General features: G+C 44.6%; 1 protein-coding gene across 3 annotated transcripts; it reads left to right on the top strand.

The window, feature by feature from the left end:
* The first annotated feature begins 35 nt into the window (after window positions 1-35).
* On the top strand, window positions 36-23,786 carry GTF3C4 (general transcription factor IIIC subunit 4). 3 transcript variants are annotated; one of them, XM_081803834.1, is made up of 5 exons: window positions 36-539; window positions 7,805-9,631; window positions 12,622-12,752; window positions 16,297-16,385; window positions 17,859-23,786. In XM_081803834.1, the coding sequence occupies exons 1-5, from the start codon at window positions 183-185 to the stop codon at window positions 17,921-17,923; spliced, it is 2,469 nt and encodes an 822-aa protein (XP_081659960.1). In that variant the 5' UTR covers window positions 36-182; the 3' UTR covers window positions 17,924-23,786. The 3 variants fall into 3 exon arrangements, with proteins under 3 accessions (XP_081659960.1, XP_081659961.1, XP_081659962.1); XM_081803835.1 differs by lacking the exons at window positions 16,297-16,385; window positions 17,859-23,786 and adding an exon at window positions 15,249-16,089; XM_081803836.1 differs by lacking the exons at window positions 16,297-16,385; window positions 17,859-23,786 and adding an exon at window positions 12,295-12,332.
* The last annotated feature ends 335 nt before the right edge of the window (window positions 23,787-24,121 follow it).

The raw sequence follows: 24,121 nt of genomic DNA on the forward strand, positions 1-24,121 counted from the left end.
GGCTGGGTCGCCTAGCAACGGCGGGGTCCTTCCTGGCTCGGCGGCGCTCCGGGCCTGAGGGGAGAAAGCCGCCGCGGAGGGCGCTGGGGGCCGGTGGCGGCGGCGGCGGCGCCAGAGGCGGCAACGGGACGGCGGCGCGGGATTGGCGCGCCCCGGAATCCGGCCTCTGCACTTGAGGGGAAATGAGCTCCGCCGACGAGGCCCGGGTGGGCCCCGCAGCCGACGGGCCTGCGCCGCCTGAGGAGGAGGAGGGCGAGGGGGGCGGCGAGGCGGGCGGGAAGGAGTCCGCGGCAGACGCGGCCCCCGGGCCCAGTGCCGCGTTCCGCTTCCTGGTAACTCGGCGGGAGCCGGCCGTGAAGCTGCAGTATGCGGTGAGCGGCTTGGAGCCGCTGGCCTGGTCCGAGGACCACCGCGTGTCCGTGTCCACGGCCCGTAGCATCGCTGTGCTGGAGCTCATCTGCGACGTGCACAATCCGGGCCAGGACCTGGTTATCCATCGCACCTCGGTGCCCGCTCCTCTCAACAGCTGCCTCCTCAAAGTAAGTCACCCCCTGGGCCCCAGCCCTGGGGGCTCCTTCTGCCCCCCGCCCGCGGCCGCGTTACCGGTCCCTGGGGAATCTTGGCCTGCGCCTACCAGCGATTCCCCTCGTCGCATCCAGAGCTTGGGGCTGAGTGGTTGGGGTCGCCGTATTTTAAAAAACAAAAATTCTCGCAGCCGTTTGCGCCCAGTTTTCCAGATCACCCACCCCCTTCCGACGCACACAGGTATCCCCGGAGCTTTCGTCGGAGCCAGGTCCTGCCTTCGCCCCGGCGCCTGCCCCACTGCTGGCGCTGATGACTCTCCCTGGTGCTTTCTGAGACTCCACCCCCTTTGACCCAACCCCAGACCTTGCCTCTACAGTTGCTCCTATTGTCTGGAATCGACTCCCAGAGGCCCTTGTCTGGCTTTGTTTACGGTGACGTGCCCTCCTCTTGTTCCTCTTCTGCTTTGGAGAAGAAAATTTGGTCCTTTTCATTGCCTCAGCTATCTTAGCGACTTTATTATATGAATGTTCCTTCTCACCTTGAGTAGCTGGGTAGTCTAGTTTTTTCTTTTATAGCTGAAAATCTTTGGGATTGGAGTGAAAAGGAAAGCTTTTGGAAATAAATGCGGTTCTTAAACTTCAAGGCCTCTGTAGATGTAGTGTTTTCAGCTTCGTATAAATTAAGTTTGCCTTCAGAACTTTAGGGTTCCTAGTTTTACTGTTTCAATATCACTATCTTCAAGTTTATTTTTTTGCCCAAATAGTAAATCAGATCGTTCATTTGTGGCTTAGAAGTATAAAAACTTTCCCTGTCTCCTTTGTAAATCTTTATGCGTATACGTGAGCTATAGAGAGTATATGTTCACTCATTTAGCAGATATTTGAATAGCCCCACGTATCAGCTAGGTGCTGATCTAGGCTCTGGAAATAAAGCAGTGTACAAAACCAAGTTCCTGCCCTCATGGAGCTTACATTCTTTAGCAAGTCATGAGCCAGGTACAACTGTAATATCAGATAGTGATAAGCATTATAAAGGTATATATCTATGCCCAGAGAATGTGTTTATGTGAAAATGAAAGGTTTTTAAACTTTTTTTCTGCACTGCCATTTTTTTTTTTTAAGATTTTATTTATTTATTTGAGAGAGAGAGAGAGAGCTTGAGAGGGGTAGGGTCAGAGGGAGAAGCAGACTCCCCGCTGAGCAGGGAGCCCAATGGGGGACTCGATCCCGGGACTCCAGGATCATGACCTGAGCCGAAGGCAGTCGCTTAACCAACTGAGCCACCCAGGTGCCCCTGCACTGCCATTTTAAATATGAATCATTAGCTGTGGGTATGGTATAGGGAGCCCACACCACTTTTTTTTTTTTTTTTTTAGCACACTTGAAAGTTTTAAACAATTCGTTGTTGAGTTAAATCACTGGTAGACTGATATGACTAAACCCTGAATGTCTTGGAGAAGATATGAACAAATTGGTTCGAGTATAATCACATCAGGTAGACGGATAGTGGTAATACTGTGAAATTGAGAAATGGATGGAGGCAGAAGAAAGGGGCTTTAAAAGATATATTCTTACCATTTCTAAGGATGTTCATGTGTACATGAACTAGAGAAAACTAAGTGTGTGTGTCCAATGTGGTCCAGATTTAATGCTTTAACAGAGAATTTCTTTTTTTTTTAATTTAATTTTTTTTTTAAAGATTTTATTTGACAGAGAGAAAGCACAAGTAGGCAGAGCGGCAGGCAGAGGGAGAAGGAGAATCAGGCTCCCTGCTGAGCAGAGAGACCGATTTGGGGCTCTATCCCAGGACCCTGGGATCATGACCCGAGCCAAAGGCAGACACTTAACTGAGCCACCCAGGCGCCCCAGCAGAGAGGATTATTTAAGGGGGGGGGAAGGGCAGAGGGAGAGAGAGATTCTTAAGCAGGCTCCATGCCCATCACAGAGCCTGTCGAGGGGCTCAATCCCACGACCCTGAGATCGTGATCTCAGCTGAAACTGAGAGTCAGGATGCTTAACCGACTGAGCCACATAGGCACCCCTAGCAGAGAGAATTTAAAGAATGGAAGGAATAGTGAGGGGAGGCACTTACATCAGGGAATGTTATCTGGTGGTGAATCTGAAGGAGACCTGAAAGAACGTAGGATTTGTTTTGTAAGAGGAGCAGAGGAAAGGGGCATCCAGGTAACAGGAATGAGTTGTCCATCTTATTCACCTACATAATTAAGTCACAGGCATACTTTATTGTTTATGTAAGTAATGATGGATTAACAGACGATCTCTTCTAGAGAGAGAAAGTGAGGTGAGGCCAATTTGGGAACTTAGGAAGGTCAGTCTGAAGAAGTTGGCTTCAATTTAGGAAGCCCAAAGGTGCTGTAACAGTTTCATAAGCATGGACTGGCCTGGGATGGTTCAGGAATATGAATCTGGTGGGCCTAGAGGCAAGAAAACAATTATTGGGGTCAGTATAAAATAGAGGGTACAAATTTGGGCTTTGGCACAAAATAGCAGGATAGGCCTGTCTGTACAAGGGGGGTGATAAAACCTGTGTTGTTTAGACTTTTTTTTTTTGAGAGAAAGAGATAATGCATGTGCACAAGGGGTGGGGAGGGGCAGAGGGAGAGGAAAAGAATATTAAGCAGGTTCCATGCCCAGCATGGAGCCTGACATGGGGCTTGATCTCATTACCCTGAGATCCTGACCTGAGCCAAAATCAAGAGTCTGACGCCTGACCAACTGATCCACTCAGGGGCCCCTAGACTTTTTGGAGGATTAAATACATATATGTATGTATGTGCATATATAGATACATATATATGTATACGCAGATAATCACTTAGTACAGTGTCTTGCAGCCTGTAAATACGCAAAGTAATAAATTTGGTCATGCAGGTATGAAGAAATAAGGGTCTGGATTAATACTGTAGCTGTGGATATGAAGATATCCATAATATTCTGATAAAAATTGGCACTCTCATTGGTTGTACAACTGTCTAATAAGTAATAGGAAATCTTTTGTATTCTGCTTGTAATTGGTAGATAGCCTGCCTGAAGTTAATTAGTGGCATCTTCTCCTCCTGTACTGTTCTTTGGTATGCGCATCACACAAACCATCCATCAGTTAGCAGTCTTCATAGACTAGGACCATTTGGTGAATGAATGCCGAGTTGTCCCTGCAATTCTGAAAGGGCCTCTGTCGTGTAAATCTGGGCTGCAGTGGTAGGAATGTAAAGAAGTCTGTATCAGTACTTTGATGGCTTTACCCTTTGGCAGTGCCTAGGGATTTAAGCTGCTCAGAACTGTCCAGCTTGCCTTTGCTCTGACATGAAAGGTGGCCATTCTGCAGCCTGGATCAGTTTAGTGTATGGCCCTGCTAGAAGGCTAGATGCTCAGCTCCTCTGAAGCTTTTGCTCTATGACCCCATTATTTAGATTATGAATTTTAAGAAAATATGCAGTTATATAAAATAGTTCATATATTATCTGCTATTTGCAAGTTACTGTCCTGGACACTGAGTTTATGATATCAAGGAGACTGATAAAAGTGAATGATATGAAAAGCAATAAAATTGTGATTTAAGAATAATTTGTAATTTTTCTTCCCATTGGAGTGCTGATTTAGCGAATCATCTAATTGGATACAGTCCCAAATTCTAATAATATTTGTATAACTAATTTTATTCTGCATAAATTGTTAGGAGCATGAGAAAGTACTAACTCCATCCACATTAAGTTAAATAACTATGGGCTGTCTTTGGAATCCTATTCCTACCTTCAAGAAGCTTCTTGTAGAATAGCTTCAAGTGAATTTCTGTTCATTAGGTGCTTACAAAGGAATTAGCTATTAGTAGTAATAGTGGCCAATTGGAAACAGGATAGTATATAATTAAATGATTGGCTGGGTGTGGTCCTCTGGGAGCTGGACTCCTATGTGATGTGCTCCTTGGCCAATCTCAGTACGTGTTTAAATTTGATGGCTGGTTTTGTGACATGGAGACTTGGAGGGGCAGTGTACTCATTCAAACTAATATATGAGAAATTACTACACAAAACTATTCAGGTTTTCCCTGCTGTTTAAATCCAAGCTGCTCTCTATCTTGTCAAGAATTCTTCCTACGGTGAGTGAGACCAAGGGTTGCTTTTATTTCACCCTCTGCTGCTATTTCGGGTTATAGGTCCTGTGACGTTTACTTTTAGTTCTAGAGTAGCTTTTATTTGTAGTAAATTTACCTATTCTAAGGGTTATTGCTTAGTATACAGTGTTATAAGATTTGGTGATTTTTATATCTACCCTTTATTTGGTGGACAATTTTGTATCTACCCTGCATCTTACATACTTTTATTAGGTCTCATTAACTTTTACTTAATTCCCAGAGAGTATTTATCCTCCTCCTTCTGCTCCTCCTCCTCATCACTAACATTTATTGACACTTATTAATAGATGCTTTAACAGGTGTCTGGCAGCTCAGCCAGTAAGGACATTTTTATCTCAGAGTGGTGAGTTCAAGTCCCAAGTTGGGCGTGGAGCCTACTTAAAAGATGCTTTACATATATTGACTTATTTAACTTTCCTGACGCTATGAGACATGTATTATTGTTCTCTTTTTATAAATGAGAAAATTAGGGCCAGAAAGTTTAAGTAATTTGTGCAGGGTCACAGAGCTAGTGTCTGATAGAGCCAGGATTTGAACCCAGGTAGTCTGGCATCATAGCACAGATTTTCAGATGTTAGGCTTCATTCTGTCATATTTCAAATTTTATCTACCCATACAAAGCTCTGGGCTTTGATTAGCATTATTTTGTTAACAGGCTAGCCAGCTGCACCTCTGTTTAGTTGGGCTTTCCAGTCTGTTTTTCTCCAGCATGTCCATTAGTGTATCCAAGAGGCTACCTTAAATGCCTTTCTAAATCAAGATATACTGCCTAAGACACCATTTTCAGAGTATTCTTTAGGATAATACAGGATGACACTACCCAACAAGGTTCTATTGTTTAAAAAAAAAAAAAAAGTTTGGAAAACTCTGGTTAAGTCAGCAGCTCCCTGGCCAAGGCATTTAATGTGTTCCTGAGACCCTTCAAGGAGAAATGATGTGTAACATACAACGTTCCCAAGACTTATTTGGCCACAGGACTCTTTTTCAAGGGACAATTTAGGGGAGTAGTGTTCTACGTAACACACTTTAGGAAAAGTTAGTCATCTCATTCATTTGTCGGATAACTTTTTATTTACTTTTCTATGCTTATTATGTCATTTAGCAGTTTCAGCAGAAAAGACAGTAAGATTAGATTTTTCCGATTATCCTATGCTGGTTTCTAAGGATCACTTCTGTCCACACAAATGTTTCTTTTTCTTTCTTTCTTTCTTTCTTTTTTTAAGATTTATTTGTTTAGGAGCGCCTGGGTGGTTCAGTCAGTTAAGCATCTGCCTTTGGCTCAAGTCATGATCCCAGGGTCTGGTATCTAGCCTGGCATCTGGCTCCAGGCTCCCTATTCAGTGGGAGTCTGTTTATCCCTTTCCCTCTGCACGCCCCCCCCCCCCCACACACTCATGCTTTCTCTTCCTAAAATAGAGAGAGAGCGTATGCGACTGTGCTGGGGGAGAAGGAGAGGGAGAATCCCAAGTAGACTCCCCGCTGAGCACAGAGTCCAACACGAGACTCAACCCTACAACCCCTGAGGTCATGACCTGAGCCGAAACTAGAGTCGGACACCTAACTAACTGAGCCACCCAGGCACTTCACAAACCTTTCATTGTTAACAACTGAGGGATTTTATTTCCTAGCAGGCTTAATGGTCTGTAATATTTGTTACCTATTTTCTGTTTAGGGGATATTTTAAAGATTTTTTTTTTTTTTTTTTTAATTTGACAGAGACACCGCGAGAGAGGGAACAAGCAGGGGGAGTGGGAGAGGGAGAAGCAGGCTTCCCGCAGAGCAGGGAGCCCGATGCAGGGCTCGATCCCAGGACCCTGGGATCATGACCTGAGCTGAAGGCAGACACTTAATGACTGAGCCATTAAAAATGAGCTGAGCCATACAACTGTTTATTGTATTCTGGTTTTCTGATACATTCCTAGTTATCCAAGCTTTATCAAGGACTAGTCAGTCGTTTGGAGTTCAACATCTTCAAAGTTTATCCTGTGTCCTGGAGTGTAATTCCTCTGGGCTTGGGGACTTAAACTCATTTAGCTTGACTTTTATTGTATCCATATATGTCTTAGGCTTGAATTCCTTTGTAATCATGTAATAACTACCCTTTCCAGTTTAAAGATCAGCCTCTACGTAAAAGGAGATTGTCACTAAATCTGAAAGAGTCTGCTTGCTTTCTCTGGATCAATATCTCTAAAGACAGTAGGGTCAAGTGCTTTCCTCTTCCTGCTTTGCACATATCAGAAGACATACTTCAGTTGACTTCTGCTTTGTTTTGGCTTTAACCTTCCTGGCCCTGGATCTCTTTCTTTTGGTCATTTATCTCTTTCTTTGTTTTTAATGTCCCTTTAAAATCTTTTTAAAGAGCTTGCCATTGTACATCCAGGCACTAAATAAACAGCAGTGCTGATATGTGTCACAAACTTGGAGAAGGGAGAGATGGGTGAAAGCCAGAAAGATCTCAGAAGGCTTCAGAGAGAGAATTAGACCTGGTAGGATGGATGGGATTTAGATAGGAAGACAGCATTCCAGACAAGGGGCCCAAGGGAGGCCAAGGAGGGAATACTCAAGGAATGGCAAGTAGTCTAATCAGAGTGGACATTATTCTATACAAACAGTGGACAGAGTGGTTGGAAGTTGGCTTTCAGCATAGTTTCTAAGTGAAATTTTAAATAGAAACTTAAAGCTCACATTTGTATCACAAAGACCTTGTAAAAATCCAAATATCCAATTGTATCAAAGATGTATATGGGTATGTGTTTTAATGAATACTGAACATGTTTATGGTTTTGTGACTAGTTCAGCTAAATGCTCTGTTGACTCTTAAGGATCAAGTACATCTCTGTCATGGCTATTGCTTATGGCAGTTCTAAGAAGAATGTGGGAACCAGGCTTTGAATAATGGCAACATTTATTCTGATCCTTGAAAAAATTTTTACTTCCTGAGTAAGTACTCCTTAACTTTCAGACATGTACTTGATCTTTTAAATGCGTGTCTTTCAAAATTAACAGGATTGATACAAAATTCTGACCCAGTTAATACTGATTAATCAGTTAGTACCCTAAGTAATGTAAATGTATTCCTCTTAGAGTGCAGTATTTATCTGATAGTTTTTGTATCTCTTCTTTTCAGGTTGGCTCAAAAGCAGAGGTTGCTGAGTGTAAGGAGAAATTTGCCACCTCGAAAGACCCCACAGTCAGTCAGACTTTCATGTTGGATAGGGTGTTCAACCCTGAGGGGAAGGCATTGCCACCAATGAGGGGATTCAAGTATACTAGCTGGTCCCCCATGGGTTGCGATGCAAATGGCAGGTGCCTCTTGGCAGCACTGACCATGGACAATCGCCTGACCATCCAGGCTAACCTCAACAGACTACAGTGGGTCCAGCTGGTTGATCTGACTGAGATTTATGGAGAACGTCTTTATGAGACCAGTTACAGGCTCTCTAAAAATGAGGCTCCAGAGGGGAACCTCGGGGACTTCGCGGAGTTTCAGAGGAGACACAGCATGCAGACACCGGTCAGAATGGAGTGGTCGGGCATCTGTACCACTCAGCAGGTCAAGCATAACAACGAGTGCCGGGATGTGGGCAGTGTGCTCCTGGCAGTCCTCTTTGAGAACGGTAACATTGCTGTGTGGCAGTTTCAGCTGCCCTTTGTAGGAAAGGAATCCATCTCTTCGTGCAACACGATTGAGTCAGGAATCAACTCTCCTAGTGTTTTGTTTTGGTGGGAATATGAGCACAATAATCGGAAAATGAGCGGCCTTATTGTGGGGAGTGCTTTTGGACCTGTAAAAATTCTTCCTGTCAATCTCAAAGCAGTGAAAGGCTATTTCACTTTAAGGCAGCCCGTTGTCTTGTGGAAAGAAATGGACCAGTTGCCAGTGCACAGCATTAAATGTGTTCCGCTTTATCACCCTTACCAGAAGTGTAGTTGTAGCTTAGTGGTGGCTGCGAGAGGATCCTATGTGTTTTGGTGTCTTCTTCTGATCTCCAAAGCAGGTCTCAATGTCCACAATTCCCATGTCACAGGCCTTCACTCACTGCCAATTGTCTCCATGACTGCAGACAAGCAGAATGGAACAGTATATACTTGTTCCAGTGATGGGAAGGTGAGGCAGCTGATTCCCATTTTCACTGATGTCGCATTAAAGTTTGAACACCAGTTAATTAAACTCTCAGATGTGTTTGGCTCAGTGAGGACACACGGGATAGCAGTGAGCCCCTGCGGCGCATATCTGGCCGTCATTACAACTGAGGGCATGGTCAACGGCCTCCATCCCGTGAACAAAAACCACCAGGTCCAGTTTGTTACTCTCAAGACCTTTGAAGAGGCAGCTGCTCAGCTCCTGGAATCTTCAGTTCAAAATCTCTTCAAGCAGGTAGATTTAATAGATCTTGTACGCTGGAAGATTTTAAAAGATAAACATATCCCTCAATTTTTACAAGAAGCTTTGGAAAAAAAGATTGAAAGCAGCGGGGCCACCTATTTTTGGCGTTTCAAACTTTTCCTCCTGAGGATTTTATATCAGTCAATGCAGAAAACCCCTTCAGAAGCATTATGGAAACCCACCCATGAGGACTCCAAAATCTTATTAGTTGACTCCCCTGGAATGGGCAATGCTGAGGAAGAACAGCAGGAGGAAGGCACGTCTTCCAAACAGGCGAATAGGCAGGGCCTGCAGGAGCGGAGCAGAGAGGGCGACCCGGAGGACCCCACCGACGATTCCCTGACCCAGGCTGGAGATGCCGGGGGCCGTGAGCCAATGGAAGAGAAGCTCTTGGAGATCCAAGGGAAAATTGAAGCTGTGGAAATGCACTTGACCAGGGAGCACATGAAGCGAGTCTTAGGTGAGGTGTACCTGCACACCTGGATCACAGAGAACACTAGCATCCCCACCAGGGGCCTCTGTAACTTCCTGATGTCTGACGAGGAGTATGATGACCGAACAGCACGGGTAGGTATTTTCTTAGCAGAAAACACTAAAACTGTAAAAGGTCTGCTTCCTTCATGTGGGAGAAATGGTCTAAGTGGCATTCCTAACCCAACTTTTGCTTTGATATTTTGTAGGTAGTTGATTGGCATGAGGTGCAGGAGAATAAATAGGAAACATAGATTAATGCAGAGGACACATTCAAATCACACAAAGAATATTTTGATTCTTCCTCTCACCATGGCCTTTATTGATAGGCAAGGTTTATGGGCTGAGATTCCCCAGGCCGTGGATGAGCTGGAGGAGGCTTCAGTTAGCAAGTAGTATGTGATTGGGCGGTCACAGCAGGGGTAGGGTGACACCGTGCTTTCTTCCCTTCCTTTTTGCAAAAGGTTCTGGAAGAATGGGGATTGGAGGTAGCACAGGGATTGGTCACACTTGGGAGGAGTTGAGATCTTTTTATGTAGTCAGGGAGGGCATGTTAAAGTAAGCAAATTATTACTCATAATGTTTTACAAAACTGGGCATAATCTTTATTTTGATTTAGAAGCATCTTAGACTCTTATCCAAAATGTATTCCACAGAATTCAAGTTCCTGATAGAACACTAGGATTCTAAGCTTGAGGAAATGCTGTATACTCTGTCCTCCTCTTCGAGGTTCCCAGTATCCCTTAGCCTTCTAAGGATTCTGAGAATTCCTGCAGAAGAGACACCATTTAACTTTCTGTAGCTCGTTGTTATCCTGACATCAGGGAACCTTTCTTTGTGAACTAACAGCTGCTAAAATCCTGAAGAACAGCAACAAAAAAATTATATAAACCTGAAGAACTTGTGTTGCAAGGAACATAGTTTATACTAAAATATTCAAAACCACAAAAGTGTGTGTTCCTTTTTATTGTTATGGCACTTATTCTCACTGCCTAGAGTCTTACTTAAAATTGAAGGTAATAAATTAAAATATCATCATGCCTAATGTTAAACCACTCACAAATTCCTTGTTGCGTTTGCTTATCGGAAAATTGTGTGTGTGTGTGTGTGCGCGCGTGTGTGTGTGTCCACCCCTAAAATCATTACTCACAGGATATTTGCAGTAATCTCAAGAATAGTTACGATGTCCCTTTCATGTAACTGACTTTTCATCTTTGAAAGTCAGCTTTTAAAAATTGTTTCATTGTGGTCTGAATCATGCAGAAGAGTTTCCTGGTGGTCATTTTTCACAGGACCTAGCAGGAATATTACAAGAGTCAGTGGAAGATTGACAAAACATTTTAGGAAGTATGTGGTGGGAGCTGGCGGGAATGGTTTAGGTACTTGTCCACGTGTGGCATGAGCGCGGGAACCACCAGCATAGTGACAGGGCCCCGGCAGAGCTAGTTTAAAGAAGGGAAGATGGTACCTCTGCTTATTGATATAACCGAGTTTTGATTAGAAACACTGCATTTCATGTCTTAAAAAATCCCACTAAGTGCATAAAATGAACCTTTTCAAACCTAGTGCATTGATGTACTAGTAATTATGAATTGTTTCTGAGATTCTCAGCCTGGTGTGTTGGTGCAGTTAGACCAACAGTTTTTATTATCGCCACGACCGCCCCCCTCTCCCCCCCACCCCCGCCCAGCGTTTTTAGGCTTTTTTTCCTAATTGTTCCTGCCTGTGACATTCTAATAACAATACAGCTATATTTTGTATGTATTTGTGATACATACTTAAATGCACTTTATGCCTAAAAAGGGTAAGAATTTTTGTCCCCCCAAGAACCAGTATTTGCCCCTTGGAAGGAATAATGTCTCCCCCTCTGGGGATGTGTGAATTATACTAACACAGGTGGGCCTGCATGGTTGAGGCTAGTGAGAGCACATAGAAGCAGTTCTTCCTCGTGTAAAATTTTAGTGTATCTCTCGTGGAGGAATTCTAAGCAGATTGTGTCATGGCAAAATCCCTGCTGGAAGGGACCATAAATTAGAATTCTTAAGGCTGAAAAAACAAAAAACCAAAAGCCAATGGGCTTTAGGTTTGTAAATTATATACAGTGTAGGTAAGACACTCTTCTGAGCTATTAAGATACCTTCAAAACTTCAGTGAACTAATTTTAGTGAATGGTTGAAGTAGAGAGTTCTTTCACAAGAACTTAAGTATAAATGGATTAAAAACCTCGAAGGACATTACCTCCTAGTAAGATGAGAGTTCTTTTTTTTTTTTAAGATGAGAGTTCTTGAGGCTTGGTGTTTCCCATGCCTCCAAATGATGTAGCCAGGGAAGGTTTTTTCAACAAAATAATGAAACAGATCGTTTTTTAGACTTTCGTTTTTAAAGTGGTGTAATCCTAATAAAACAGAGAAAAGCAAAGCTGAAGTAGGGTCAGGGTCTAGAGCCCGCCCTGTCGACCTCTCTCTCTACCACTCCTCGCTGCCACAGCGGGGCCCACCCTGCTTCTGCAGTGAGGCTCAGTGGATCGCAGGCTGCAGGCTGCTAGGCTAGATTGGTCGTGGGTCTTGGGGCTATCAGAAAGGGAAATTTTCTTTTTTAATCCTGATTATATTTGTACTTTGTAAGCCTCTCTTAAAGAATGGATATTTGTACAATTCTACAAAGTTGGTATTTCACATAATACTTGGCCCATAGAGATGATCTTTTTCCTTAAAGTCAATACGTTATAAAGAAGAGCTAAATACTTTGTTTTCCAACAGAACTCTGAACTCCATGTTTCAGGAGCTGCTAAAACAAGGCAAGTGATAAGATTTTGGTTTTCAGAACAGTTCTTCCTTTAGTGGTTGGGGTTCACCGTGTTGTCACAGGGTCCCTGAATGAATTTATCCTACTCAGCCAGTCGACACACGGTGAGGGTCTAGCTTGGTCGCGTCCAGACAGTATGACCAGCCTACGTGGAAATGCAAATCTCCTGGCTTGTGTACGGCCCAGCGTACGCTTTCATCCCTCCGTCGTGGCAGGAGGCTTTGTCTGCAGGAAGTCTCGCACTCAGACCGCTGAACATTGCTACTGCTTTGTCTCACTAGGTGCTGATTGGACACATCTCAAAGAAGATGAACAAACAGACTTTCCCTGAGCACTGCAGTTTGTGTAAAGAGATCTTGCCATTCACGGATCGCAAACAGGCAGTCTGCTCCAATGGCCACATTTGGCTCCGGTAAGCCATTTTAAGCCAGACCCTGCTTTTGCTCATTTTCCAGTTTTGTGTAGCACAAGCCCCTCTAAAGTGTTCATGCGAAATGCATGTTGTCTGTGCCACTAGGTGGGAGAAAAGCTGCTGTTAAAAAGCAAGATGTAGGCTTTTTTTATCAGTCTAAGGCAGGACACTCTTTAAAGAGTTTTTTTTTTTTTTTTTTTTTACTGCTTGAGATAGGCGGGTTTTTTTTTTAATTTTTTAAGATTTTATTTATTGGAGAGAGAGAGCATGAGCGGAGAGAGGGAGAAGCAGACTCCCCGCTGAGCAGGGAGCCCGATGCGGGGCTCGATCCCGGGACCCTGAGATCACAGCCCGAGCCGAAGGCAGACGTTTAACCACCGGAGCCACTGAGGTGCCCCAAGAGGGATTTCTTTATTTTGGTAATACTGTTTTCCTTTGAGGTAGCATTAAATTTTTAAAAACTATTACAAAAGTAGTATCTGTTTAAGCTAGTGGAATATGAAAGAAGAGCGAATGCACTTTTTTTGCTTTAAGGTGGAAGTCATCCTCTCGCTGTCCCGTCTCACTATAAGAGGGCATCTTGGGGTGCTCAGATCTTACAGACCTGTGAGCTGCCTTTGACACTGGTGGTCACTCCCTCTCTTCTTCCTTGAAGCCCCATCATCTCCCAGCTTCCCGCACACAGTCCCCCCAGGTTTTCTCTCTGCCTCTACCTCCTCCTCCGTTGTCTTTGCTGATTCTCTTTCATCTCCTTGATTTCCATCTTGAACCTGTTTTTCTTTTGTCAGCACTTCCTTGGCAGTCACATACCTGTACGCTGGTGGCTTAAATGGATAGCTTTAGCCTGAACCGCTCTACCCTTAAATCCAGACTTTTATGTCTGACCCCCAGTTCACTGTCTCTGCTTGGAAGATTAATAGGCACTTCAAATTTGAATCCAGCCTTTTCTCGCTACCTCCACCTCTGTAGTCCTCGTGCGAGACACTATCTTCTCTTGCCCAGATTATTATAGTTCCCTCCCCGCAGGTGCTCCTGCTGCCTTCCTTGCCCCTTCCAGTCTGTACACAACGTGGCCACAATTGTGGTCCTGTTAAGACTTCATCCATTCCACCCCTCTCTGCTCAGAACTCTCCAGAGGCTGCCCATTTCTGATGAATAAAAGCCAAAATCCCTTTAGTGATCAGAGCCACACAGCCTGGCCCCCATCCCCGTTCTGATCTCATCTCCTATGTTTCTCCACCTTGCTTACTTCACTCTCAGCGCACTGGCCTCATTGTTCCTCAGGTACACCACTCCTACTTCAGGGTGTCTGCCTGGATTGCTCTCCCAGCAGGTGTCCACATGGCTTCCTCAGTGTCCCTTTATCGATGAGGCCTTCCTTCGTGGCCATGCTAGAGCTAGAGCTGTAACACCCTGCTGGCATCCCCTGCCCTCCCAGTGTTTCTCGTCGCTTTTCTTTGCCTTATCGGCCTCCCAAGCAGCCATCACCACTGCCTATGTGGTACTTTTTGTTTCTCCCTCTCCTCTGGAGGAGAAAGCTCCGTGGGGACTGGGAATTTTGTTGTTTTTTTCACAGCTATTCCTAGAACAATGCCTGGTTCATGGTAGGCACCCATTTAATTTTTTAAAAATATTTACTTTAGAGAGAGTGCATGCACTCAGTGGGAGGGGTAGAGGAAGAGAGAAACCCAAGCAGACTCTGCGGTCAGTGCAGAGCCCGATTCAGCTCAGTCTCATGACCCTGAGATCACAACCTGAGCCATAACCGAGAGCCAGATGCCCAAGTGACTGTGTCACCCAGGTGTCCCCACCCATTTAATATTTTAAATTTATTTTTAACAGAAACAGGATTGTGCTACACATCCTGTCTTTTATTTTTTTTAAGATTTATTCAAAAGAGAGAGCAAGCATGCAAGCAGGGGCAGAGGCAGAGGGACAGAGAGAGAGAGAGAGAGAATCTTCAAGGAGACTTCATGCTGAGCGCAGAGCCTGACCTGGGGCTCAGTCCCAAGATCCTGAGATCATGACCTGAGCCGAAATCAGAGTCGGCCACTCAACTGACTGAGCCACCCAGACACCCTGCTACACATCCTATCTTAACAACTTGACAATTCTCTTCTGAAAATATTGTGGACATTTTTTTTCACATTACTACATAGATTTCCCCCCCCTTTTTTTTTTAAGATTGATTTATTTTATAGGGGTGTGGTGTGAACAGGGTCAGGGGCACAGAGAGAGAGATAATCTCGAGCAGACTGCCTGCTGAGCATGGAGCCTGACGCAGGGCTGGGTGCCGTGAGCCTGAGATCATGACCTGAATCAAAATCAAGTCAGACGCTCAACCAACTGAGTCACCAAGTGCCCCCAGATCCCATTTTTAATGGCTGTAGAGGTTTTCACAGTATAGATGTTGTTATTTACTTCCTTATTGATAGATATTTGGATTTCTTCTGATTTTTACTGTGTTCTTATGCTTTTTTCTAATTTGATTTTTAGGGGAAGAATGGGAAGCAAGTTTGTAGTAGTAGTAGGCTTGTAGTAATAACATCTAACATCTGTTGAGCACAACAAGCATGCATGGGGGCACTGCGATCGTTTCTGTTTTTACAGGTGAGGAAAGTGGGGCCTGGGGGAGATGAATAATTTGCCCAGAGTCATATAGATGGTGATTAGCAGAGCTGAGAGCCTGGCAGTCCGGCTCCAGAGTTCCCATGTGTCACCACTATGCATCGTTGTCTCTCGAAGGGTTCCTTCACAGAAATGATCTTCATGTTTGCTGGATGGACTTAGTGCCAGAATGTCTCGGTATAATTTCTCCATGTGAGAATGGGTGCTTGCTCTCACTCAGGTATAGCCTTTCTTCTGTGTACCCAGGTCTTTACTCGAGGTAATCCTACTTGGACTCTTTTCCCACCACCCCCTTCCTCTCTGTATTTCTCTGCTTCTTAGTTACTCAGCTGAAAAACTGTGATCTTTTGGGAAACCTTACCTACACAACCCACAGTGCACTCTCTACGATCTCCTAGCATCTCACCTTCCCTCACTAGCCTGGTCCCGGTGGATGCCCAGTGGTGAGTGGTCACAGGATGGAGCTGAGCCTGTGAACATTTGTTCATGTCCCAACTCATTTTTTGTACCATTCATTTTGTCTTCTATATCTTTCAGGTTTTCCCACTGTACTGTCAGACTCTTAAAGATAGTGCTTATACCTAATCTTAAAAATCACATACAAGAGTAATTTTCCATATAATACACGTTCATCTTTTTTAACATGTCAAAAACTCAAAGCATGGGCAGAATAAACTATTTCTCAGACTTGCAAATGGCCAAAAAAGAAGTTGCAGTGACTGGATTGGAAGCTTTGTATCTCTTGGCTCAGCAGCTGGACCCTTCCTAAGTGTGGGCTAGGTCTAGCCAGCTTTGTGCAGAGGGTTACACTGTTGCCATGGACTTGAGAACTATTTCTATGCTTTCCTGGTTAGTGTATGGTTTGATAGTACCCGTCTGTGGCTTCCTCCTGATGATACAGTCTGTCTTCTCTCAGGTGCTTTTTAACCTACCAATCCTGCCAGAGTTTGATATACAGGAGGTGTTTGCTCCACGACAGCATCGCCCGCCATCCAGCTCCCGACGGTGAGTGCTTTCCCAGCCTCAGGAGGGTCGGGCTCCACCCTGCTTCGCCTGAGGCCGTTGGGGACCGTCAGCAGGCTCGTTCTGCTCTTGACAGTATGATCATGAAGCCACAACTCATTAAAAAATGAGAATTGGAATAGGTCGTGTGAAAGTACACGTTGCATTTTAGTGCGTAAGGAGGGGCAGCAGTTTGCTCTTCTGTCCCTGCAGACAGATCATTCATTCAAGAAAATGTCAGAGCTTGTTTTAGATGGCAGATAGAGATGATATTTGGACGGAAATTCTGCAAATGATAAGGTATACAAGGGCAGCGTTGCTAAGCCAGAATATTCGCATATGCACTCGGGGTCATTCTTCCAGTAGCCACGATGGGATTTTTCGGGTTGGTCTATATTCTCTTTCCTGATAGCTCCGGTGACAGAGCCCACATTTCTGAGATGATGAGTTTGAAATAAGATCATAGACACGAGCCAGGAGTTAGTGACTTAAATAGTCACACGAACGTCAGATTCATGACCTGAGGCTCAGTCACATCGCACCCCAACCAAATGAGCTAACTAGACATGTTTGGGGGAAATTTATGGTCTCAATGACACTCCACGTAAAACTCTGCCCCCCCTTTTTTATTTTTACTCTAAACCAGCTGAAGCTGTCTCGTTTTGAGAAGTCAGTGTTGGCAGCTTGTATTCTAACTTGTTACCATGGAAAATGCAATCACATACAAAAGTAAAGAGTGTAAAAACCCTTATATGCCCATCATTCAACTTCAGCCATTGTAAGCTCATGGCCTTTTAGTTTTCGTCCATAGTCACCCACTCATTTTTCTCCTCTTACTGCATTATTTTGAAACAAATTTGGGGAATACCTAAACACTCACTGCAATTGAGAGTCGGTATGCTATTTAGACAAAAAATCAGGAAAAGATCGAGACAAATCAAAGAAACACACCTGCCAATTGACTTTGAGTTGAGCTACATACAGTTTTGGGGGAGAAGAGAATCTGTGGGATCTGGAGGGCAGTCGTAGAACAGGGTGCTCACAGACGAGGGGAGTTTCTGAAAGGGGAGAAGGTGTTGACCCAGTATACTCACGTTCTGCTCCAAGTCATGCATTTAAAAAATTACCATTACTGTAATTTTATAAAAGAGTATTTTCACATTAACAGTGTATGAAGGATATCATCTCAGAACAAAGTATAGTCCTTTCAGCTGAATAAATTGAGCTTTATGAATCACTGATTCATGACCCTTATGTTCCTGTTCCCTCACAGAGGGATGAAAATGTCATCACACACGTAGCTTTGGGAAGCACAGATTCAGTCCAGCCTCGTCTGGAACGTGGGAGCAAGTGCTTTGAGAACACAGAGCCGGACCCAGGTGCCTGTCCCTTTACACGGCAGCCCAGCCAGGGCTCAGCCCGTCTGCCTGCCTTCTCTGAAGCTGACACTCAATGCCACTTGTCTTCCTCTCGCAGATCCTGACTGGATTAAGAGGTTACTGCAAAGCCCCTGCCCTTTCTGCGATTCTCCTGTCTTCTGAACGTCAGTGGTGGGGAGCTAGAAAGGGCACATGCTCTGTTGCGGAAATGCCCTCTGGCCTGAAGACGTGGGATGCGCTGGCTAAGCCTGGCCTTCGAGTGGGAAGGCCCTCTTCAGGAGTGTAAATAGGGCCCTGGGAACTCATTTCTGAAGTACAGTCTCCATCTCCAGGGACTAAAGGAGATCTTTAAAACGACTGAGTGCAGAGACTGTAAGTCATTCTGAGAGGAACACGAGCCCCCCACTCCTTACCCAGTGAGGAACACTTATTTTTCAAGTGTTCTGACTGAAGCAACTTGAACAAAAAGAATGCCCTATCATTTCTGGGAACAGAATGATCTCTTCTAGAGAGTTGGGCTAAGGGCCTTGCTGGACCAAGTTAGGCTTTAATGCTTGCCTTGATCTGGAATTGCCTTGTGGCTCCCCAGAGTGTAAATCACCTGTCACTGGTGTTCGGTGTGCCCCCAGACATTCCGAGTGTCTAAAACAGCGCTTGGTCCTGATACTTGGTTCTCCACAGATAGCCCCAGATCTGTATCCCACGGATTCTTGTTTCTCCTGCGTACTGAAAACATGTTCATAAAACTGTATTTTCAAGAGGTTGAGGCCAAGACTAAAGTTGGTTTTAATGTGTCAAAAAATCAGGTGATTCTTGTAAGTAAATAACTGTGACTTATTTTTGATGAGCTCCCACATTATCAGATTTCCAGTCCTAACTCCTTAATATGTCCAGGATGTCGGGGGTTCCCATTCACCCATGTCACCTCCCTGCTTCCGACTGTCATAGCCCAGATGAGATATTTGTACATAGAAGAAAAAGACTATTTTCTCCCTAAAACTTTCAGTGTTTTTAATGTTGACATGTCCAGACATTTCATTTGTATCCCCTCTCCTCTATAAGAATGTGCAGTCCATCTAGAGACTTCCAGAAAACTTCCAGAAAGCGATGGGCAGCCCAAGCATGGAGGTGCTTATGGTCCGCTGCCCCAGGTGTGTGTGGCTCCATTGACGAGAGCCTGGGAATTTCTTCTCAGCAAGGGTCCTTGATGTTTTATAATACAGGTATTTTCCTGTGGGCTTTTAAGAGGAGATATTAGGCATTAATTGGTCTTAAAATCTGAAATTAAAGATGGACATTCGGATATTACAGTGTTCTTGGATTGCGAAAATAGCGTCCTAGGGATTGGTGCTAATCAACAGGCCTGTGCTGCACGCATGTGGAAATGGTGCATACTTCTGGGAAGGAGGATGGCGAGTATAAAATGTGAAATTCCCACTCCTGTTACATGCTGTCTGTTTTGCCTTTATTCCAACATTTATTCCTGCCTTTGTTGTGATTCCTCAGTGAAAGACGTTTGTCCTTGCCATGTGGACAGGACACTCCCGGACACGACCACAGGCCGCTGTGTCCGCGGGGTCGCAGGCACTGACTGGCACTGAGAGCCCTTCAGGCCTCCGAACAGCCTGCCTGACATGTCTTCTGTTTCCTATTCAAATCATGTGTTGTCTTCTGGGTTTAATTCTGTATTTGTTGGAGTCTTCTGCTTATCTTTCTCATCTCGGTCATTTTGAGAACAGTGTTGACCCAGATTCTAGGGCCCAGCACGTTAAATTGGTTTTCAAGAAAGAGGGGCAGGCGGCATTAGAATCATGAGAAGCACAGCTCCGAGGCTGTATGGTTGCACTTGCTCGCGTCACAGGAACCACGACGGTAAACGTGGAGATCATGTCAAGGAATTATGACAGTGTCCTAATCATGGGATGCTTAGTGTCACTTATTCTTTGTTCCTCATCAGGGTCAGTGTTTGAGTTGTTCTTATTGGGGAATTCTGTGCTGCTGCCATTTAAAACTTACATTAAGTTCTTACTTAGAGCAGTTGTACATTTTTGGGGAACTTTACCTCGTGGCAGTTAACTAAAAGGGTCTCCCGAATTATTTTGTATGTCTCTGTAGGAATAAACATGGCAACTGTTTTTCTAGAACATGGCTTCTCTCTGCATGGGGCTAGGCATTCTTCAGACTCTGAAATCCACCCAACAGCTCAGCCTGAGTTTCTGTGCCCGGAGTGGGGAGACCTCCCCCTTCTCCCGCCCGCCCCCCTCGTGCATGGCAGCATCGTACACACAGCCGGCTTCTGATTTTACTAAGGGTCCGTGCACCTGATGATGGAGTGCCAGTCAGTGGGACTTTGGGAAAGCAGGGGTGACACCCGGAATCTTCCAGCTCACTGCCTCTCCTGGCTTAAACTTGTCATGCCCTCCACGCTTCCTAAAATGTGCCTGATCTGTTTCGTGGATTTCAAGTTTATCTCCGCTGTCACTGTAAGAACGGTTTCAGAAGCGGCAGAAATGGTAGAGGCCAAGTTGCCGCGCTGCCTGGGAGTCGGGAGCAAAGACTGTAAGCAATTAGACCTTTTCAGCTACAACACGGTTGCATTCGGGGACTCTGATATCCACACCTGTATCACGCTTTCTCTGCCTGGGGTTAATTTGTCCCCATTACTCCAGATAAGAAATTGATAGCTTGTTATGCTTGATATTCATTCTGAAATCCTCATGTGTCCACCACCCAGACTTCAAGCAGTCTCTACCTACTATTACATCTGCCAAAACTACCAATTATTTTTCAGTGTCAGGAGTTATTAGAACCACTGGCGAAGCTTGTGGTTGAGTGTGACATCTTTCTGCTTCTCTCTAAGAAGGTTTTGGGGATGTTAATGTGGAAGCATGTGGGTTGGACCTATTTGCAAGTGTCACAGGTTAATTAGGTGAAAGGAACGTTAAAGGGTAATAAGTATAAAAATATTTTCTGTTGTAATTACAACGCTATCAGCTAAGAAGCAGAAGTTGGTGCTTATTGGTGCTTGTTAAGAGGAACACAGTGCTGGTTTTATGAAATACCTGCCCCCCTGGCAGCTAAAGACAAACTGCTTCAGAGTTTGGTGAATTACCGCAGCTCCTGGAATGAAACCAAGATTACCATCCCAGGCCCTGTTCAGCCTGCTCGCTCCTGACCCCTCTACTCTCTCTTGCTTTTCCTTCCTGGTGAGGTCCTCTTGATTTCCCTTCCTCTTCTTTTCTCAGCTTCAGGACATGTCCAGAGCTAGCAGATTTCATGTTTGAAAGAACAGTAGATCAGTGATAAAATTTCTAAAAATTACATCACACAGTAGGTTTCCCTTCCTAAAAGAGACGATAGCACACAGTGATTTTTCTCTCTGACGGTAAGAGTGTTGGTTGTTAACTTGGTAAATTATATCCAGTTTTCTTCAAAACTCTTAATTTCCCTGGCAGAGTGCTCAGTAACTCTTGGCTGGCCTTTGGGGCCAGAGTCTGCTAAATTGGAGCTCCTCGCCACTACCCGCCGCCCTCCCCAAGCCAACAACGTCCCTGACAAGCAAAACTGCTGGTTAAGTCAGCCGGCCTGTTTTTTAAGGGAAAGGTAGATCCTGCCCTTTTTCTTTTTAGAGACGGGGCAGCAAAAACAGCCAATAGCCAGAGGAATCAATGAACGTCCTCAGCCCACCATGGACTGTGGTGGGCCTCCGTGTGGCTCCTCGTAGTAACGGGTCCCGAATATACTGTGAGGCTCAGACGCTTCCTTCCTGTGTGGGTGGAGTTGAACAGTTCAGGACGACTACAGGGTGTCTGGAGAATCGAACCTTTCCCCTCCAGGTTGTCCGTTTTAAAAATGCCTCTAAGATATCTAACTGAATCGTTTTCATTTTCATTATTAGCGCAAGTATCGGCAGCTTCAAGTAGAGTAAGCTGTGTCTCAGATCTCATAGTTAGTAAACTTGGAACTGCCCTTTCTGGAAGCTGAAAACGGTTCTTGGAGTTAAGATCTTCACGTCTATTTAAAATGATTACAGAGCAGGTGAAATCTGACTCTCCTTAAGTTGAATTAGGTCCAATTTGCAGAATCTAGAGTTGCTTCTAATGATCTAAAGTACTGTAGCATCACTATCCTGATGAAAAAGCAGGGTTTTTCAGAAGACGGGGAGCTCGTTTCCAAGGCGCTGATAAAAATCAGTATCAGGACTTGAAGCCAGGCCGAGTCTGGTAGACGGGATGCAGCCTCCCATCTGCATGTGTCCTTTGTTTTAGAACAGGGCTGTTTCTGAAAACTTGCCGGGGACACCAATCAGTTTAATGGGGGAATGACTATAAAAACATCCTATAAAGAAGTTAGTCCTTTTGGTGTAGGACTCCCCCAACCTCTTCATCTGATTAGGTGGTTCAGCTTTTCTTATCTTGCATTTTTTGAGTTATAATTATACTCGGGGGGGGGGGGTCTTAATATAGCCTGAGGTCCTAGTCAGCTTATTCAGAGCAATATTATATGAATTTCCAACTTGGGGGTGCCATTCATTCCAGGCGTGGCAGGAATTGAAAAAAAGGAAAGATGATGCTCTCCTGCCAGCATAAAGGTGTAGGCTGTCCAGGTGAAATGTTGTCAGTGGGTTGGGGAAGATTTAAATTGCAGAACTCTAAATCTTGTTGATCTTTGCAGTCAAAATTTGCTCACCTCACCATCATGAACTCCTGTTACTTGCATAGAAAGACCCTGTCAGGTGGTCGGACTGGACCACATAAGAGGTGGTGACGGCTTGGGCACTTCCTACTTTATCCGTTTCACATTTGCCGAACAAGCTGGTGGGGGTTAGGGTGGTTTGGTTTTGGTACGAATGCAAAATGAAAAGCAAAAATGGATTATTAGGTCTTTTTCAAGACTTTGACTCAGATTTGTACTTTATGAAAGGAACATGAATATCAAACCTGTTTATACAGAAATAAGACTGTATAGAAAACAAAGTATGTTGTGTATAGTGATATTTTATGTTTACCCAATGCCTGTGCTAATCTTTGTGCTCAGCTTTGAATTATATGTATGTTTACATAGGACATTTTTTTAAATAAAAAGAACGGGCGTCTAAAAGCTTAAGGTATAGAAAGGAGATAGTTTCTTAATTCTTACCATCTGATTAGGTGGTGTGTTTTAGACTTTTGGTGTTTAAATAAAACTTTTAAGAATAAGAATACCTTTTCCTTGGAATACCCCGCTTCCAGTAAAGTGGGCTGCTTCTCTGCACTGTATATATGTACATAGTGTTCATTATTAGATTGTAAGCTCCTCGAGGGCAGGAACTGTCTGCTTCATCTTGGTAGCTCCTGCAGCACCTAATGTAAAGTGCCTTGCAGAGAGTAGGTGCTCCCGATTCATAGAATGAGTAACTTCCTGCCACCTTTAAGATGGAGCATGGCTCCCTTCTTCCAGCACATTCAAAACCACAAAGACTAAGGACCTGCCCGAGGAGGGCCCGATTCCTTCTTGGGTTTGAACGGAGTGTCCTGGGTTGAACCGGACCATGCCATGTCCTTAGCACTATCTAGCCTTCTTTCCCTGAAGATCCTTCACCAGTGTCCTGAGCTTTTATTTAATACTTAGGACAAAGGTTGCTGGAAAACGTTCGAAGTGGAAATTATAGAAAAAATGAAATGGAGATTTTGGAGGGGGTGCGTGTGTCCATACACGGCCCCGTGGGGAATCTTACTTGAGTTACCACTAAAGAAAAAGGTAACGGGTACTCAGTTTCTTTACCAGTTAGCTGGCTGGCCAGTTTTCCAGTTAATGGAAGATCCCTGGTCTTTCACTTTTCCCCATTTTGGATACCCCTCCATGGCTCGTATGGTTCTAGTGCTCAGAGTCCAGTCAGGTTGCGGGGGTGGCTAGTGCCGCGCACATGGCATCATGTTCTGTAAGCGTGGGGTCACCTCGAATGTGTCGTGTTTGTATGCAGAGCCACTGGTAGCCTCTTGGTCACTTTCTTATTCAAAATAAATAAATAACAGAATTATTTGTATATTGTTTGCATATCTTATCAGGTGCACATGGTCTGTAGCAAAGTTTAGGAACCGCCTTAGGGCCGACACCATCAGCAGCAAAGGTAAGTAAGGCCCAGGCCTGAGCGGCGGGGGCGGAAGGAGCTACGGACGTTAGGGAAACGGCCAGTGGGAACTCCCGTCAGAATCCGTGTGGTGTGCCTTTGGTTGATTCCAGAACACGGGGTGAGGAATGTAAGGGGAAATCAGCAGGAGAGCGTCAGTAGTACGTTAAGCCACATGTTCTCAACAGTGTCCTTTAGATAGTGTCTGGCGAGTTCCTAAATGAAGTGCGGATCCGGGGTTTCCGCAGGGA

Source organism: Leptonychotes weddellii, chromosome 14 (assembly GCF_054177405.1).
Source record: "Leptonychotes weddellii isolate Sample4059 chromosome 14, ASM5417740v2, whole genome shotgun sequence".
NCBI lineage: Eukaryota > Metazoa > Chordata > Mammalia > Carnivora > Phocidae > Leptonychotes > Leptonychotes weddellii.